The sequence below is a fragment of the Papio anubis genome, chromosome 16, assembly GCF_008728515.1.
Source record: "Papio anubis isolate 15944 chromosome 16, Panubis1.0, whole genome shotgun sequence".
Classification (NCBI taxonomy): Eukaryota; Metazoa; Chordata; class Mammalia; order Primates; family Cercopithecidae; genus Papio; species Papio anubis.
The window spans coordinates 72,378,581-72,395,438 of NC_044991.1; the positions used below are offsets into that span (position 1 = coordinate 72,378,581).

The 16,858-nt window shown below is 41.7% G+C and overlaps 1 protein-coding gene and 1 long non-coding RNA gene across 3 annotated transcripts; both read left to right on the top strand.

The window, feature by feature from the left end:
* Positions 1-3,505: 3,505 nt before the first annotated feature.
* Positions 3,506-7,583, top strand: PI3 (peptidase inhibitor 3). Of its 2 annotated transcripts, none has more exons than XM_009216052.3 (3): positions 3,506-6,048; positions 6,902-7,177; positions 7,409-7,583. In XM_009216052.3, exons 1-2 carry the CDS (start codon positions 5,970-5,972, stop codon positions 7,174-7,176), a joined length of 354 nt encoding a protein of 117 aa, XP_009214316.1. In that variant the 5' UTR covers positions 3,506-5,969; the 3' UTR covers position 7,177; positions 7,409-7,583. The 2 variants fall into 2 exon arrangements, with proteins under 2 accessions (XP_009214316.1, NP_001162492.1); NM_001169021.1 differs by having other exon boundaries at positions 5,904-6,048; positions 7,415-7,582.
* Positions 7,584-10,502: 2,919 nt separating this feature from the next.
* On the top strand, positions 10,503-16,640 carry LOC108580596. Its single transcript, XR_002515113.2, has 2 exons — positions 10,503-14,819; positions 14,984-16,640. It is a non-coding gene; the product is annotated as an uncharacterized LOC108580596 (long non-coding RNA).
* The last annotated feature ends 218 nt before the right edge of the window (positions 16,641-16,858 follow it).

The following is a 16,858-nucleotide window of genomic DNA, read 5'->3' on the forward strand; positions in this document are numbered from 1 at the left end:
GAAGCATTTCCCTTGAAAAACAGAACAAGACAAGAATTCCCTCTCTCACCTCTCCTATTCAACATAGCACTGGAAGTCCTAGCTAGAGGAACCAGGAAAGAGAAAGAAATAAGAAGTTTCCAAATAGGAAGAGAGGAAGTTAAACTATCCCTGTTTGCAGGCAATATAATTCCATACCTAGAAAACCCCATAGTTTCTGTCTAAAAGCTCCTTGATCTGATAAACCACTTCAGCAAAGTTTCAGGATACAAAATTAATACACAAAAGTCAGCAGCATTCCTATACACCAACAAATCTAAGCTGAGATAAATCAGGCATGCAATCTCATTAACAATAGCCAAATAAGAAAAAAATTCCTAGGAATATAGCTAACCTAGGAGGTGAAACATCTCTACAACAAGAATTACAAACCATTGCTCAAAGAAATAACAGATGACACAAATAAATGGAAAAACATTCCTATGCTCATGGTTAGGAAGAATCAATACTGTTAAAATGGCCATACTGCCCAAAACAATTTACAGATACAATCCTATTCCTGTGAAACTACCAATGACATTCTTCACAAAAATAGAAAAAACTATTTTAAAATTTGTATGGAACCAAAAAAGAGCCTGAATAGCCGAGTCAATCCTAAGCTAAAAGAACAAAGCAGGAGGCGACACGTTACTTGATTGCAAACTATACTTCAAGGCTACAAAACTGCATGGTACTGGTACAAAAACAGATACTTAGAACAATGGAACATTAGAGAGCCCAGAAATAATGCTGCAAACCTACAACTATCTAATCTTCAAAAAAATCAACAAAAAAGAAACAATGGGGGAAGGGACTTCCTATTCAATAAATGATTCTGGAATAACTGGCTAGCCATATGCAGAAGACTGAAACTGTACCCCTTCCTTAAACCATATACAAAAATCTACTCAAGATGGATTAAAGACTTAAATGTAAAACATAAGACTATAAAACCCTGGAAGAAACCTAGGAAATATCATTCTGATGTAGAACCATTTAAATATTTCATGATGAAGATGCCAAAAGCAATAGCAACAAAAACAAAACTTGACAAATAGAAGCTAGTTAAACTAAAAAGCTTCTGCACAGCAAAAGAAACTATCAGCACAGTAAACTGACAACCTACAGAATAGAAGAAAATATTTGTAAACTATGTGTCCAACAAAGGTCTAATGTCCAGAATCTATAAGGAACTTAAACAAGTTAACAAGCAAAAAACAGACAACACCATTAAAAAGTGGGCAAAGAACATGAACAGAAACTTCTCAAAAGAAAACATACATGTGGCCAACAAACATATGAAAAAATGCTCAACATCACCAATCATTAAAGAAATGAAAACCCAAACAGCAACTGAGATAGCATATCACAGCAGTCATTATAACATAACATAAGCTATCAAGGTTGTAGAGAAAAGGGAACATTTATACACTGCTGGTGGGAATGTAAATTAGTTCAGCCACCGTGGAAAGCAGTATGGCAATTTCTCAAAGAACTTAAAACAGAATTATCATTCAACCCAAGATATTATATTAATGGTTGTATACCCAAAGGAATATAAATCATTCTATCATAAAGACACATGCATGCCGTATGTGCATCACAGCACTATTCACAATATCAAGACATAGAATCAACCTAATTGCTCATCAATGATAGACTGGATAAAGAAAATGTGGTACAAAAACACCATAGAATACTATGCAGTCATAAAAAAGAACAAGATCATGTTCTTTGCAGCAACATGGATGGAGCTGGAGGCCATTATCCTAAGCAAACTAACACAAGAACAGAAAAGCAAATACCACATTTTCTCACTTATAAATGAAAGCTGAACATTGAGTACATACGGACACAAACAAGGGAACATTGGCCACTAGGGCCTACTTGAGGGTAGAGAATGGGAGGAGGGTGAGGATCAAAAAACTAATCAGGTACTATGCTGATTACCTGGTGATGAAATACTTCTGCCCACGAACCCCCCATGACATGAAATTTACCTATACAACAAATCTGTACATGTACCCCTAAACCTAAAATAAAAGTTAAAAATAAAACCCCCAAATTAGACACACAGTCTGTTCATGAGGCTAGATGGAAACAGGCAATTTTATCCACTACGGGTGGGATTACAATATGGTACAACCCCTATCAAGGGAAATATGGCAATATTATCAAAATTTCAGATGCATTTCATCTTTGTACTAGCAAATATACTTCTGGGAATCTGGTTCACAAGAAAGAAAGCGAAGAAAGGTCACATGTGGTATAGTTTGTAATAGCAAAATATTGGAAACAACCTGTGAGGGTAGCAATGTGGGTTTATTGAAAGCTAAGGTAGTCTATAAATGATTTGCTCTGCAGCTTTCTCTCTCTCTCTCTCTCTCTCCCCCCAATCAATCCAAGAACTAGAACATTACTAATAACCAACAACTTAAATCAACCCGTGTCCTTCTCACCCATCCAGAATGTTTTCTTCTCTCATTTCCGGGGTTAGCCACTATCTTGTATGTCATGTTTATAGTTTTCTCATTTTTTATGTATCCCTTTTTGAGCTTTGCTTCATGTATAAATATGCCTAGGCAATATATTTCCCAGTTTTCCTTCATTTTGAGTTTTATGACAAGTGTGTAATTCTAAATATTGTCACTGTGGACTTGTGTTGTTTATTCAACATTATTTTAATTATAGTCATATTGTGCATGGCTGTAATGCAGTTATTTTCACAGTTGTATACTACCTCCTGGCATTAATATGTCATGACATATTTATCCAGTATCTTAGTACTGGTAATATGGACTGTTTCCAGTATGTTGTTGTTAAAAACAGTACTTTTGTGAACATTATTGCGCATGTTTCTTGGTAAACATGTGGAAATATTTTCCTTAATTAAATCTTTAGGAGTGCAATTGCTGAATTATAGGTTGTGTACACATTCAATTTTACTAGCTGATGTCAAACTGTTTTTAAATAAGTTTCACCAATATAGACTCTCATTAGTAATGCATAAAAGTTTTTTCTCTACTACAAATCAATAAGAAAAGATAAACAACCCATTCAAATCTAAAATAAAAGTTGAAATTAAATAAATAAATAAATAAATAAATAAATAAAAGGTAATATACTTGAATTGGCACTTCACAAAAGAGGATAGCCAAATGGATAATAGAAATATTAAAAATGTACTGGTTGTGGTGGCTCATGCCTGTAATCCTAGCACTTTGGGAGGCCAAGGCAGGTGGATCATCTGAGGTCAGGAGTTCGAGACAAGCCTGACCAACACGGTGAAACTACAAAATACAAAAATTAGCTGGGCATGGTGGCGTGTGCCTGTAATCCCAGCTACTTGGGAGGCTGAGGCAAGAGAATCGCTTGAACTCGGGAGGCGGAGGTTGCAGTGAGCCGAGATTGTGCCATTGAACTCCAGCCTGGGTGACAAGAGCAAAATTCCATCTCAAAAAGAAAAAGAAAAAGAAATATTAAAAAGGGGTCAGCTTCACCAGTTATTAGGAAAGTGTAAATTCAAATCACAGGAAATCCCACAAGATGTGCACCTGAATGGCTAATGAAAAGGCAAATCATATCAAGCATTGGTAAGGTTATGGAGCAAATGGAATGCTCACACATTGCTGATAGCAGTGTAAATTGGTACAATGATATTGGAAAATTGATTGCAGTATTTATGACAGCTGGATGTATCTATACTCTGTGATCTGTACTCTGTGATCCAGCAATTCCATTCCTAACTATATATCCAAAATAAATGCATACCTATGTTCTCCAAAAGATATGTACAAGAATATTCATAGCAACACTATAATAGCTAAAACCTAGAAATATCCAATGTATATTGACAGCAGAATGAATATATAACATTTTTGGTATTTTTCATAGAATACTGTACAGCAGTGAAAATGATGAACTACAGGTGTGGGCTTCAAAACGGATGACTCTCAAAAATATAATGTTGAGCAACATAAGCAGGACATATGAACATTACACCTTAGATTTCATTTACATACAAATTGAAAAGTGTACTAAACTGAATATATATTTCAGAATACAGACAGAAGTGGCATAACTATAAAGGAAAGCAAGGGCTAATTACCACAAAATCTCAGAAAGCGGTTATTTTTGGGGAGGAAGGAGAATGAAGCAACTGAAGAGAGGCATGAAGCATAGATATAGCAAATATTCTCCTCCTTTACCTGGCAGCTCATTTTCATGTTATTCTTTAAATAGTATAGGTATTTTCTCTGCACTTTTTATTTGTGTGTGTGTCTTATTGTACAATGAGCTTTTGTATGAAGTAGTCAAAAGACTTCAACAGTCTGACATTTGCTTATATCTCACTCAATTTCAGGCTTGGTGGGCATGTGGTCAGAGTCTAAAGAGACAAGGGGTGGGGATTTAACTGGCTGGATTACTGTCCAATAATTAGTTCGTTACCTTCCCTGCCTTAACTCCACCTCAACTCAGTGACTTTCTTTCTTTCTTTCTTTTTTCTTTTTTTTAAATTATTATTATACTTTAAGTTCTAGGGTACATGTGCATAATGTGCAGGTTTGTTACATATGTATACTTGTGCCATGTTGCTGTGCTGCACCCATCAACTCGTCAGCACTCATCAACTCGTCATTTACATCAGGCATTCTTAACTCAGATTCTGTCCCTGACCATACCCAACTTCAGGATATTCATTTCTATTACTCAGAACTTTTGGTAGCAATGACAGAATAGTAAGTCAGACTAGCTGAAGCAGAGGGCTAATTTATTGCCTTATAACCCAAACATGAGAAGGGTGTGTGAAGAACTGCTCTCAAGGTAAAGGAGGGAAGGCTGGCTGTGTCATCTGAATCTTCTCTCACCATCACTTCTTTCCTTGTCTCAGTGTATTAGGGTTGTTTTTCTCAGACAATTGATCTCCACCCCCAGACTTAGATCACTGCTTCTGGAATTCGGTGGTTCGTATAGATCACCTTTGCCAAAAGAAGGGACCCCCTTTTTCTCCTTTTATTACCTATTCAAACAAAAGATTTTAATAGACCAGACCAAGTCTCACACACACACACACACACACACACACACACACACCCCTACCTGTGGTCAGGGGTCAGGCTTTCATGATTAGCAGTCCCCCTTAGACTCACAAGTTGATGGTTCAAAGAGACAACAATTCTTCACAAGAAACAAGGTGCTGTTCAAAGAAGTGGGGAGGCATGCTGGACACACACACTGTAGATGTCCAATGTATACATGATTTGTGTTTTCTACTCTTTTCTGATTATTTTTTCCCTACCACTGTGATTTTAAGGGCATCATCCCTCTTCAGACCTAGAATTACACCTTTCAATTACTTTTTTGATGCATCTGAAAGGTCATCTCTGAAATAGCAAGGTGCAATAATTAGTCATTATATATTCAAGGCAAATTTGTCTTACAGAGTTTTTTGCAGGACCAGGGAAGAAGGAAGGAAAAGCCCAGTTTGATGCTGGGAGTGGTGAAATGATAAAGTAGATCTGGGTGGGGTTTGCAGCACCAGAGCATAATGGGGAAACACCTTGATTTTACAATCAAGACCGGATCTACCAGTGACTTGCTGAATAACCTTTGGTGATTCCTTTCTCTTCTTGGGCCTCACTGTATTTCAAAGCATGAAGAATTTCATTGTAATGTTACCTAACAAGTGAGCCAGCACTTCTACTCTGTGAGAAAGTAGGAAAACTCTTGGGACAGTCAGAGATGATGCGATGTAATGTCCATTAGTTCTCCCTGTGAATAATCCTTGGGGAAAGCCCCCAGGTCCCTCCCAGAATGGGGTGGATATTTCCCAATACAGCTAAGGAAATGTCCCTTGTGAATACCACAGACCCACCCCTGGAGCCAGGCCAAGCTGGACTGCATAAAGGTTGGTATGGCCTTAGCTCTTAGCCAAACACCTTTCTGACACCATGAGGGCCAGCAGCTTCTTGATCGTGGTGGTGTTCCTCATTGCTGGGATGCTGGTTGTAGAGGCAGCTGTCACGGGAGGTGAGTGAACAGGTGACCTGCTGGGCTGGGTTGGACTGAGGGGAGGCCCTCTGGGACACCCTGGGCCAGGACAGGGAGCACTTATGAAGCAGTAGGCAGCACTGGAACCCAGATTTCAGCTTTCTGGCCTTTGCCATCATATCCAGAAAAAAGCAGAACTTTGGCTGGCGGACTCCACATGCTTTCCACCCCAGTGACTGAGAGATCAGGACTGTTGGTGGAAGTAATGTTGGTATGTGGCCTTGGCCTCAGATGTCAATACCTGCGCAGAATGTGCAATAAAATAATGAACTCCAGGATTTTAAACCTTGGGTGTGGACACTGTCCCTTCTTTCTCTGCCCCATGATAGCACCAGAGTAATCTGTACTCTAAAAGGAGGTTAAGAAACAACAAGGCTTCAGGAATCATGTCGTTTGAGGACCCCCATTTTATAAGGAGGGAACCAAAATGTAGAAATGAGTGAGCAATTGCCAAGGTAATTCCCAGAGCCAGGATGGGGCTCAAGTCTCCTGGTATGTGGCTCGGGGTTCTTTCCTATTCCAATGTGCTTCCTAAGAAATGACAACGTGTTCTGTTCACTGCTGGTTGTCACCCCAGTCTGACCATGGCTTCTAAGAGACTTGGAGTGGAGGAAGGGGGAAGAAACAAATACCCAAGGGAATGCTGATCCTGTAGACTCCCCCAAAAAGGGAAAAGCCTTCCAAGAGTGTCGCTCCCCCAGGTGTACCTTCCCTACTCAGGTCATGGTTTGAGGATGCTGCGGTAAGCAGTGGATGAACCCAGGACAAAGACATGGTAGCTGAAGCAGGGGCTTACTGGATATAAATGTGGGCTCGTTTCTTCTTTTAACAGTTCCTGTTAAAGGTCAAGACACTGTCAAAGGCCATGTTCCGTTCAATGGACAAGATCCCGTTAAAGGACAAGTTTCAGTTAAAGGTCAAGATTGGGTCAAAGGGCAAGGGCCAGTCAAAGGTCCCGTCTCCACTAAGCCTGGCTCCTGCCCCAATATCTTGATCCGGTGTGCCATGTTGAATCCCCCTAACCGCTGCTTGAAAGATACTGACTGCCCAGGAATCAAGAAGTGCTGTGAAGGCTCTTGCGGGATGGCCTGTATGGTTCCCCAGTGAGGTGAGCACTAGCTGGAGGAAGAGGAGACCCCTGAAGACACAAAAGAAGGCTGAGTGGTGGGGAACCATCCCAGGTTGGTGGGAGGGAGGTTGTGGCAGGTGACAGAAAAACTGGGAGACTGAGGGGTCTGAGAGGCTATAACCAGTACCGAGAAGGATGATCTGGCCTCCTCACTGCGTCTGAGTGCTTCGATGTGCTGACTCTCACGTCTGATTCTCTTCTCTTCCACAGATGGAGCCTGTCCTTGCTGCACCTGTGCCATACCCAGAGCTACAGGCCCCATCTGATCCTAGGTCCCTGCTGCCCTTCCCCTTCCCACACTGTCCATTCTTCCTCCCATACAGGATGACCACGCCTGGAGCTGCCTGTCTCATCCACTTTCCAATAAAGAGTCCCTTCTGCTCCACTTGTTTCTGGTTCCTATGATTTCTGGGCTCCTGGACGCTTTGGGGAAATGGGTGTAGAACTGGGACCTCTTCTGTCCAGTGAGGAAGGGAAAGGGTCCCGTGGTGAAAGAGAGCAGGGTGCGGGGAGGAAACAGCAGGCCCGTCGCTAGGGGTTCATATTACCAATCCAGTAATCAGCCCCAGCGCTGCCATCTCCTTTTCACCAGAAAATGGAAATCTGGAAATCTTGCCTTTGGCCAAGGAACAGGAAAAACACAAAACACAAAAAATAAATAAACGTTACATAAACCATAAGGAGGTCTTTTGTTTCCCAATCCACCATCAGTCCTGACCTGGCTACTGTCGGCCTTGCCAGTGTGACCAGCTAACCCTTGTGGCTGAACCTACAGCTCCCCACTTCCTTCTCATTAACGTTTCCCAGGGATCTATATTTTTTCAAGACAACATAGAAAGGATGATGTTACAGATGCTGTGAAATTCCTGCTCTTTAGAACTTCACTGGTTCATGCCTGAGATTCCTCCATGATGTAGCATTCCTTTAGGTTAAGCAATATCCTCTTCCAGATTTCTGTTTTAAGATGTGAATGAGGGCCCGGCGCGGTGGCTCACGCCTTTAATCCCGGCACTTTGGGAGGCTGAGGCGGGTGGATCATGAGGTCAGGAGATCAAGACCATCCTGGCTAACATGGTGAAACCCCATCTCTACTAAAAATACAAAAAATTAGCCGGGCGTGGTGGCGGGCGCCTGTAGTCCCAGCTACTCGGGAGGCTGAGGCAGGAGAATGGCGTGAACCCAGAAGGCAGAGCTTGCAGTGAGCCAAGGTCGCACCACTGCGCTCCAGCCTGTGCAACAAAGTGAGACTCTGTCTCACAAAAAAAAAAAAAAAAAAAAAAAAAAAAGATGTGAATGAGGAGGATACACTAAGTCATTCATACTATGGTGTCAGAGATTTCGGTGAATTGCATTCTCTGGAGACATACACATTGTGGGCAGGGCAGACTTGAGTAGTGGAGAAAGGGGCAGGAATGTGAGCAACCTCATGGCTCTCCTGTTGACCCACTTGTCCCACTGCCATTGCACAAGGAAACTCTCAGAGAAGGCCACAGCCCCCAGGCAGGCAGCAGCCTGGGTGAAGCGGAATGAGCACAGGCTTGAGAGTCAGGTGATCTGAGCACTGGCTTTGCCTTCCTATGTATTGGGCGACCTCTGGCAAATGTATGTCCCCCTTCCAAGCCTCAGAGGTCTATTTCAGTTAAGGGGGTAAGGTATAATTATTCTGCAAAGGAAGGTCTAATCCTGCCATTCTGGGATCTGAAACAGCTCTTCTTTGTGTGTTGGGTTCCTGCTCTGAGAAGACATGGGGAGCAGAGGCTTGGGATGAGACAACGTGGATCCTTGCACCACTTTGCCCCATCCATGAGCATCTGAGCCATGATTTTTCTCTATCGTTCAGGGGCTAGTCTGAACAACAGTAGGGCTTTGATACTAGGGTATCTTGGAGCACAGGTGAGAGCAGTATCCAAACTTCTGGCTTGACAAATACTAAATACATCATTGGAGGAAATAATGGTTTCTGTTTTTTAATATTTACTCTATTTCCTATACCGGGTAGATTACATGTATTGTCACTTATTTTTCATAAGTCCTTTTCAGATAGCCATTATACATATTTTATTTTCTAATTTTGTAAAAAGATTGAAGCTAAGAGAGATTAAGTAACCATTAAAAGCCACAAGGTTAGTGATAGTAAATATTTTTATTATGTGCTAGCAACAATCAGTTAGACATGCTGCATTTTCTATTGTTAATATCAACAAAATCACACCATTGCTATAAATAAACTTAACAAGAGAGAGGCAGAGCTCTAGAAAAGAAATCTATATAACTTTTCATAGGCATATAAAAAGACTTGAATATACACATACCACAATACATGAATGGGGAGACTACGTGGTGAAGATGTCACTATTTACTCAATATTTAATATTTATTTAATTTATCCCTAAGGTGTATTACACTCAAAATCCATTTTTAATATGGTGTTCTTATGGAAGTTAAGGGAACTTGAAACCATACTTAAATTTACAGGGAAGCATAAATTCTTGTGAATAGGCATAGATGTTTACAAATGAAGATTAACCCTAGGGCACTGGAGCCTCCTAGACTTAAAAAAAAAGTTTTGCAAAGTAACAATAATCAATATGTTGTTTTTGTTAGGATAGTCAGGTTGAGAAATCAATAGAAAACAAAAGAAAACCCAGAATCAGGCCTCATTATATCTAATTCAGGTAAAGATCAATGTCAAATTCCAAAACAACGAAGAAAACTTGGATTTTTTAAGAAACAAGATGCAGACGGTAGGTTCACTATTTACAAAAACAAAAGAACTAACTCTTGTCTGAATTCAGGTGAAGATTAAGCCACTGAGAGAGAAAAATTGAAAGGCTGCAAAAAGACACTTTCTTTTCCCTCAGGAAGCAGTCCAGGATGACAGTCTATGCCTAGTAAGGTAGCTGAGCAACTCAAGACCTCACAGAGACCAGTGGTTTCTTCATCCAAGATTTGCTGTGGAACAGAGACTGATATTCCTTTCATGTTCACTCAGGCAGGGACGTATCGCCCAGGAAGACCCTGCCAATTACTATAGTCCTCTGACTGCAGTAGGAGAGAGTGGAGCTGATACTGGGCCCCTCAGGATCTGCTGTGGGGCAGTGGCTGGAGAGCCCAGTCTCATTGACTTAGAAGGAGTGCACATCTTCCAGCAAGTTCCTGCAGAGACGCGATAGTTTCCTGATTGCAGCAGAAGGAGCTGAAGCTGGGAATGTCCCCCCCCACCCCCCAACCCTTTTGGGATCTGCTGTGGGCTGGAGGCTGGAGAGTCCATCTTGTTGGCCAAGATAAGTACGTATCTCCCTGCAAGTCTCAGCACCGAAAAGATAGTTCAATTACAGCAGGAAGCATCAGAGCTGAGACTTGATCCCATCTCAACCCACTGTGCAACAGAGGTTGGCAAGCCTGTCAGGGAGGCTTAGACTCTTAGGCTATGAGACGTGTGTGAGTCTCCCTCTGGGTTGCTGTGTGAGCAGCTTTGAGCTGGGACCTCAGCTGATGGGGGCCGGAGCTGAATCACAAGGCAGCTTTCAGGTTCACTGCCCAGTCAGTGAGCAGAAGGGCCTTTCTGCCAAAGCCCTAGTGTGTGTGATTCATTCTGGACCCCACAGCAGATGGGTTTGATTGCAGGCTCAAGGCCAAATGTAACCAAACTCCTGAATGACTGGGCCATTTCTGGGATTAAACTCTGGAGCCAGCTCAGCGGATCAGCCACGTGGTTGTTGGTCTGTACTCTCAATATGACCCTCCAAGGTCTTGGGCTCCACCAGAGTTTCACAAACTTCCCCCTGAATCCAGATCCAGAGGCTCCCAGAGAGACTTTGGACTGTGGAGGAGTGTAGGATTCTTGTCATTCTGGTGGGACATGAGCAGGTGCCTTCTATTTCACCATCTCGGTTACGTCATTCCTTCCTCAGCAGTTTTTTCGGTCGATTTTGCAAAGCTTTAAGTTTTACAGTGGGGCTGGAAAGGGCAGGAGAGTGTGAGTCCCAGCCCTGGGATTTGTTGTTTCCTCCCTTTTCACTGACAGGTATTTTGTATTTTTGGCATTCTTTGTTTTCAAGTTATATTGAGGGTGTGGTTTTGTTTAGAAATTTCTTAGTGGTAGTGTTATTTTATACCTCTTGGGGAGGAGATTGTGGAAGTTACTCATTCTTCCTCTTCTGCCTTCTATTGTCTTCAACTACCCCCAAAAAATCCCCTGGAAACTACTCTCTGAAAGAAGTTGGAGAAAAATTATTAATGCACTTGAAGGAGATAAAGAAAAAAGAAAGCATGAGTGATGTCTTGGGTGAGTTGAAAATAAGCTATTTTTCTTGCTTCCATTTCATTGCTTCCCTCTGCAATAATTCTGGATGTGATCCATGCATCGGATGTGTCCTCTAGACACAAACCAGATTTCAAAAGCAGAAATGGGGTACTAGTTCTCCAACTTCCCAAGCAATGAGAGGTGCTGTTACTAGGCAAGACGGTCTTGTCCAAGGAGTGCTGGAACCAGACAAGGGCTTGGAGACTCACAACCTCAAAGAGAGGTATAAGGCCCTAACATGTTTCACTTTGCTGCCTCTGCATGGCCTCCCTAGAGATATTGACACTTGATGAACAAAACTTAAATGGCATAAGGGACAACAAAATGACTGTGGGAAGGGAAGATGTCATTTCCCTCCTTACTTTATCCAGCTTGCACAGACCCCTGAAGGGAGAAATGCATTTCCTAATTTCACTCAGTTAGTCAAGCCCAGAAAAGAGCTGGTTCTCTGATTCCCAGACATGGGTTCGTTATACAATTGTCTGAAAATAGCTGACTTGATCAAATTGTTTCAAATGTGATTTCTATGATTCCAATTGATGCCTCAGTATTTGTCTCCTAATACTTGGAGTCTTCCATTGTTTTCCAATTGTTTGCTCTTTTTTCTACTAGGTGTCCATAATATTTCAATTGATTTGTAAGAGTGATTCTTATACACAGAAAAGCCACCCTTTGCTCTCATACATTTAAATTTATTTTTCTGGTTAGTTGTTAACCATTGTTTTAGCTAGATTATATATTTTAACCTTACAAAGTTTTTCAATTTCTGTAAAGTCAAATTTTAAAAATATTCTTACAAAAATATTCTCCAATTGAGTATTTTACCAGAAAAATACAAATTCGCCAGACTTCGAGGGTAGCAAGAGTTATGGTGTCCTTGTGAATGTAAATCTCCCAAGGTATTCTTACAAAGCTATATCACTACACAGAAGAATGAGAAAACCTCAGAAATATCATTTCTTCAACAAAATCTGAAGTCAGAGACAGTAAAAACTTCAAATTATACAGAAAGAACATCTGATTTTCAAAGGAGAGCTCTCTTGAACTTTTGCCTCTGCCTTTTTCAGAGGAAACAGTGGGGTCCAGAAATAAGTGTGCAAAGAATGAAAGAGCCTATGATTGAAATAAACTCATTCCCAGAAGGAAGATGTCCACATATGAAAACACAGGGAAAGAGTCCTGGAGGCTCAGAGCATTTGCTAGACTTTCTGTGTGCCGGCGCACAGTCCTTGCTGCTGTTAACACTTTACTAGGGTGCATTTGTCACAAGGAATGAACCAGTATTGCTACATTATTATTAACTAAAGTCCAGACTTTGTTCATATTGCCTTTGCTGTTACCAGGGTTCTTTTTGTTTCAGGAGCCCATCCAGGACAATGTGGATTATAATTAGTGGTCATGTCTTCTTAGGCTCCTCTTGGTTGTGACAATTGCACACATTTTCCTTGTTTTTGCAGACCTTGACAGTTTCGAGGAGTACTGCTTAAGTATTTTATAGAATGTCCTTCAACTGAAATTTGGCTGATGTTTTTCTCATTATACTGGGATTGTGGTTTTTTGGAGGAAAACATCAGAGGTAAAGTGCCCTTCTTATCACGTAATATCCAGGGTACTGACTTCAACATGACTTACTATTGATGATGTTGACCTAGATGGCCAGGCTGAGGCAGTGTTCATCAAGTTTCTACACTGAAATTCAACTTTTCCCCCTATCCTTCCATGCTATACTCTTTGAAAGGAAGTCACTGTACAACCATACATAAGATATTCCTTAAAGGGGAAGTATCTAAATAAATAGTTTGGAATTATACTATAAGAATGATAGATAACTATGAATATTATTCTATAATAATTACAGATAGAATATAATAATCTATAAATATCTGATGTCAGATATTTGCTTATTATCCCTCATTTATTTACTTGTTTATATTAGCGTGGACTCATAGATATTTATTACATCATTGGTTATAACTTGTTTTGTTGCTGAAACAGTAAGAAGGACACTGAACATTAAAAGCCACAGTTATCAGTAAAGATATTAGTTATAAGCATGTAAGCACTATATAGCACAAAAAACACTTTTATAAAGAAGAAAATATGGGATACACCAAGGAGATATAGATAAAAACACACTAACAGTAGGAGAATTGAACACACTGTATTGGTACAAAACAAACCAAGTGGACAAAAAAGTAAACAAGGATACAGAGGACACACCCAGGCCTTAAATACTTGTATCAACAAAAATGAAACAATAAATGTAAATAAATCAAAATTTCAACAAAAAAAGAGAAAGAATAAGGTCAAAAAAGCAATGATAAAGATAAAAGCAAATGTTTGAGGTCAAGAAGAGACAAACATTAGCTCTAGTTAATAGATTTAAATATTGATTTTGAAAAAATTACAAAACAGGCAAATCATTTGCTACTATAGTCAAGATGAAAAGGAGTGAAGCACAGCTGAATAAAATCAAGTATAACGGAGGGAATCACCACTGAAAGAGGGAAAAAAGAAAGCCTTGAGACTCCTTTGTAGACCAGGTTCCCTTCTCACCTCCTGGCTGCTGTCCTGACCCCCAAGGTCCTGAGGATAAGGAGGCTGGGCAAGGGACAAGGCCGCTGGTTGTCATCTCTCTGGGCATTGGGTAAGGGCTGAGAAACCTCCTATTCTGTATCTTCCCTAACATACAGCAGAGGCTGTGAATTTCAAGGATCATGGTGAATAATGTTTTAGCTTTACTAAGCAGGGCTCCAAACAAACATCATGATAATTAAAGGGCAGACTTTCTAAGTAGCATGTCTGCTTAGCCAAAAGAAGAGATTTATTCTAAAGTTTTAGCAGGATATCCTGTCCTGAGTAGGGCACAGTTACGCCCAGGAATGAGAATGTGAGTCCTACCACCAGGTAAGCCACTGACTTCAGCACTGATGGTAGCTGAAGGTGGGGTACTTTAAAATGGAAATACAGGAGAGTGATGATGAGAACCAATCGCCACCCACACAACAACTGCAGAGGCCACGGCTATTGTGTACCCCTTCCCTTCCACCTTCTTATGGTTTATGGCAGAGGGAGAGCCCAGCAGAGCCTGGAAGAACCTTCCCAATGTGTGTGGAGCCCGGATCCCAGCAGTGCCAGGGGTGCACTGTGGCTGACAGAGAGTTACTGCTTGGATCCCCCTTCAAGGAGCACCTTGTTGCCCAGCTGCGTGGAGTGTGGTTGGCTAATTGCTGCCAGCCACTGCTCGACCTCAGGGACAACCTCAGTGTTTGAGCTGAGATCACACAGAACCAGGGACCTCCAGCCAAAGGCAAAGTAAGGCTATAGTATGAGATTCTACCCTTCATGCCCAATGTTGAACTCCTCTTATAAAAAATTCTTGCTCCAGAGCTTCCTGTTGGGCTGACAGAGATGTTGTCAGGACAGCTTGGCAATGGCGTCCTTTGCCTAATCCTGCTTCCTCGCCTTTACTTTCACAGGTGTGACCTCACAAGGCAACTTGCATTCTTAACTCTGTCTCAGCCCCTGAGAACCCTGAACTTGCTGAATAACCCAACCTTCAAAACACGGTTCACAGAATTCTGAGAAGCCTGAAGATTCAGGATCAGGACCATTGTAAGATATAAGAGTGTCTGGGTAGAATGACAACAGCCAGAACCACATCTCAACAATTGTGTGATGTATACACAGCTGCTGCAGTCCTGGACACTCATTCCTGCCACCCATGACTCTGGAATTGGGTATTGTTGTGAACAAGAAAACTACTTTGTTCTGGGAAAGAATGCCCCTTCATCCTTGCTTCTTTGAGTCACTCAATGGAGATCTAAGGTGACATATGGGAGCATTACATTTGCTGAGCATGTTAGTGCAGCCCTAGGCCTCAGGAGGGAAGGAAAGTGCCCCCTGGTTTGTTCTGTTTTTTCAGTAGGAGCCTAGCTCTGTCACTCAGCAAGTTTCAAAGATAGCCTTAAATAGGGAGATCCCACAACATAACAAGGGAGTTCCACATAGTGGACAGTCAAAAGCGTGGACGTATCTCCCATACCGTGGATCTTTCTAGGGTTCCAAACTCCCCTTGAAACGTACACGTTGGCAGGTATAAAGTGAACCCCACAAATGTTCACCTCTGGAAATAGAAGGGACGCTCCCTAATCACCATGGAAATATTCCTAAGAATGTGCCTTTTCTTATTGGGCAGAAGTCCAGCTATCTTTTTTTAAATCAGTTTCTTCAATGGCAGTAATTTATTTCACAAGGTCACCTTTAATGGGCCTGACCCATTTTTCTGCCTATATTTTAATCACAGGCTGCATCTTCAGCTTCTCCATCTACCTAGAGGATAAACTAGATGATACTTTATCCTCCCAGCCTACTGTTTAGTGGTTTTATGGGCACACTCATTCCTCAACAATACCGGTCCCGCAGTCTTTTTCTCTCCAGTCGCAACAGACCATGCCACTGCTGCCTCCAGGCATGACAACACCATGTCTGGCCACCAACATTGACAAATTGGACACCACTTCCACTCTGCTCCCTGGAAATAGATGCTGTAGCCATTTATGCCACTGCTGCCGAAGTAAACTCTCACCACCTCCAGGTCTGCTTTTTTCTATCACCAATTCTCAGTCCATTGCAGTATGTACCTCCGACTGTCTGAACCAGTGCATGTGCACATGTGGAGGCTGCCAAGAAGTCAGAGAAACAGGCATATGGACTTTGCAGCTTTTGCTGGGAATGGTGCTTGTATGCTTAGAGGCTAAGACATGAAAGTTGTCCACATCACCATTCTCATCACATCGTGAGCACTGGAGCACCTCCTATGCCCCTCCTTTCCTTCACTCTGTGTTCTTGCCCCAGCTTATGACCTACAGTTTTAATCAACTGGAAAAAGGAAATGGAGATTGGCGATAGTAGGGACTCCACCACCTCTTGGCTGGATTATCTAACCCACTTACTTCCTTGAAAAGGCATTTACAATTCTGGATGCAATCATGAGGGGAGATCAAGAATGATGAGAAAGATGAGAAGTTCAGGGGCTGCATGATATTACTGAAATTACACAGAGACTCTAAAATGGTGAATCACTGCCCAGAATTTGCACTGCAGTCAGAAAAGATATGGTCATCCTGGGACAGCTCCACTGCTACCGTGTTCCTCCTAGAGGCATAATGTTCTCTAACAAAGCTGTTTTTGCTGAGACTGGAAAGGCTGATAACATATTTGCAGACTCTGTGTGCTCCATGGGGGTTGAAAGCAGGGATCACTAATGATAAGTTTCGAACAACCTTCTTAGGCCTTCCTTGTCCAGTACCTCCTGGGATGGGGACACTCTGTTCTAGCCAGCCATGTGTATC

Excerpts from the sequence above, each read along its gene's own strand:
- PI3 (XM_009216052.3), top strand. The coding sequence starts at position 5,970 with ATGAGGGCCAGCAGCTTCTTGATCGTGGTGGTGTTCCTCATTGCTGGG. Across the intron at positions 6,049-6,901 it reads AGAGGCAGCTGTCACGGGAG|TTCCTGTTAAAGGTCAAGAC; the intron begins GTGAGTGAACAG and ends TTCTTTTAACAG.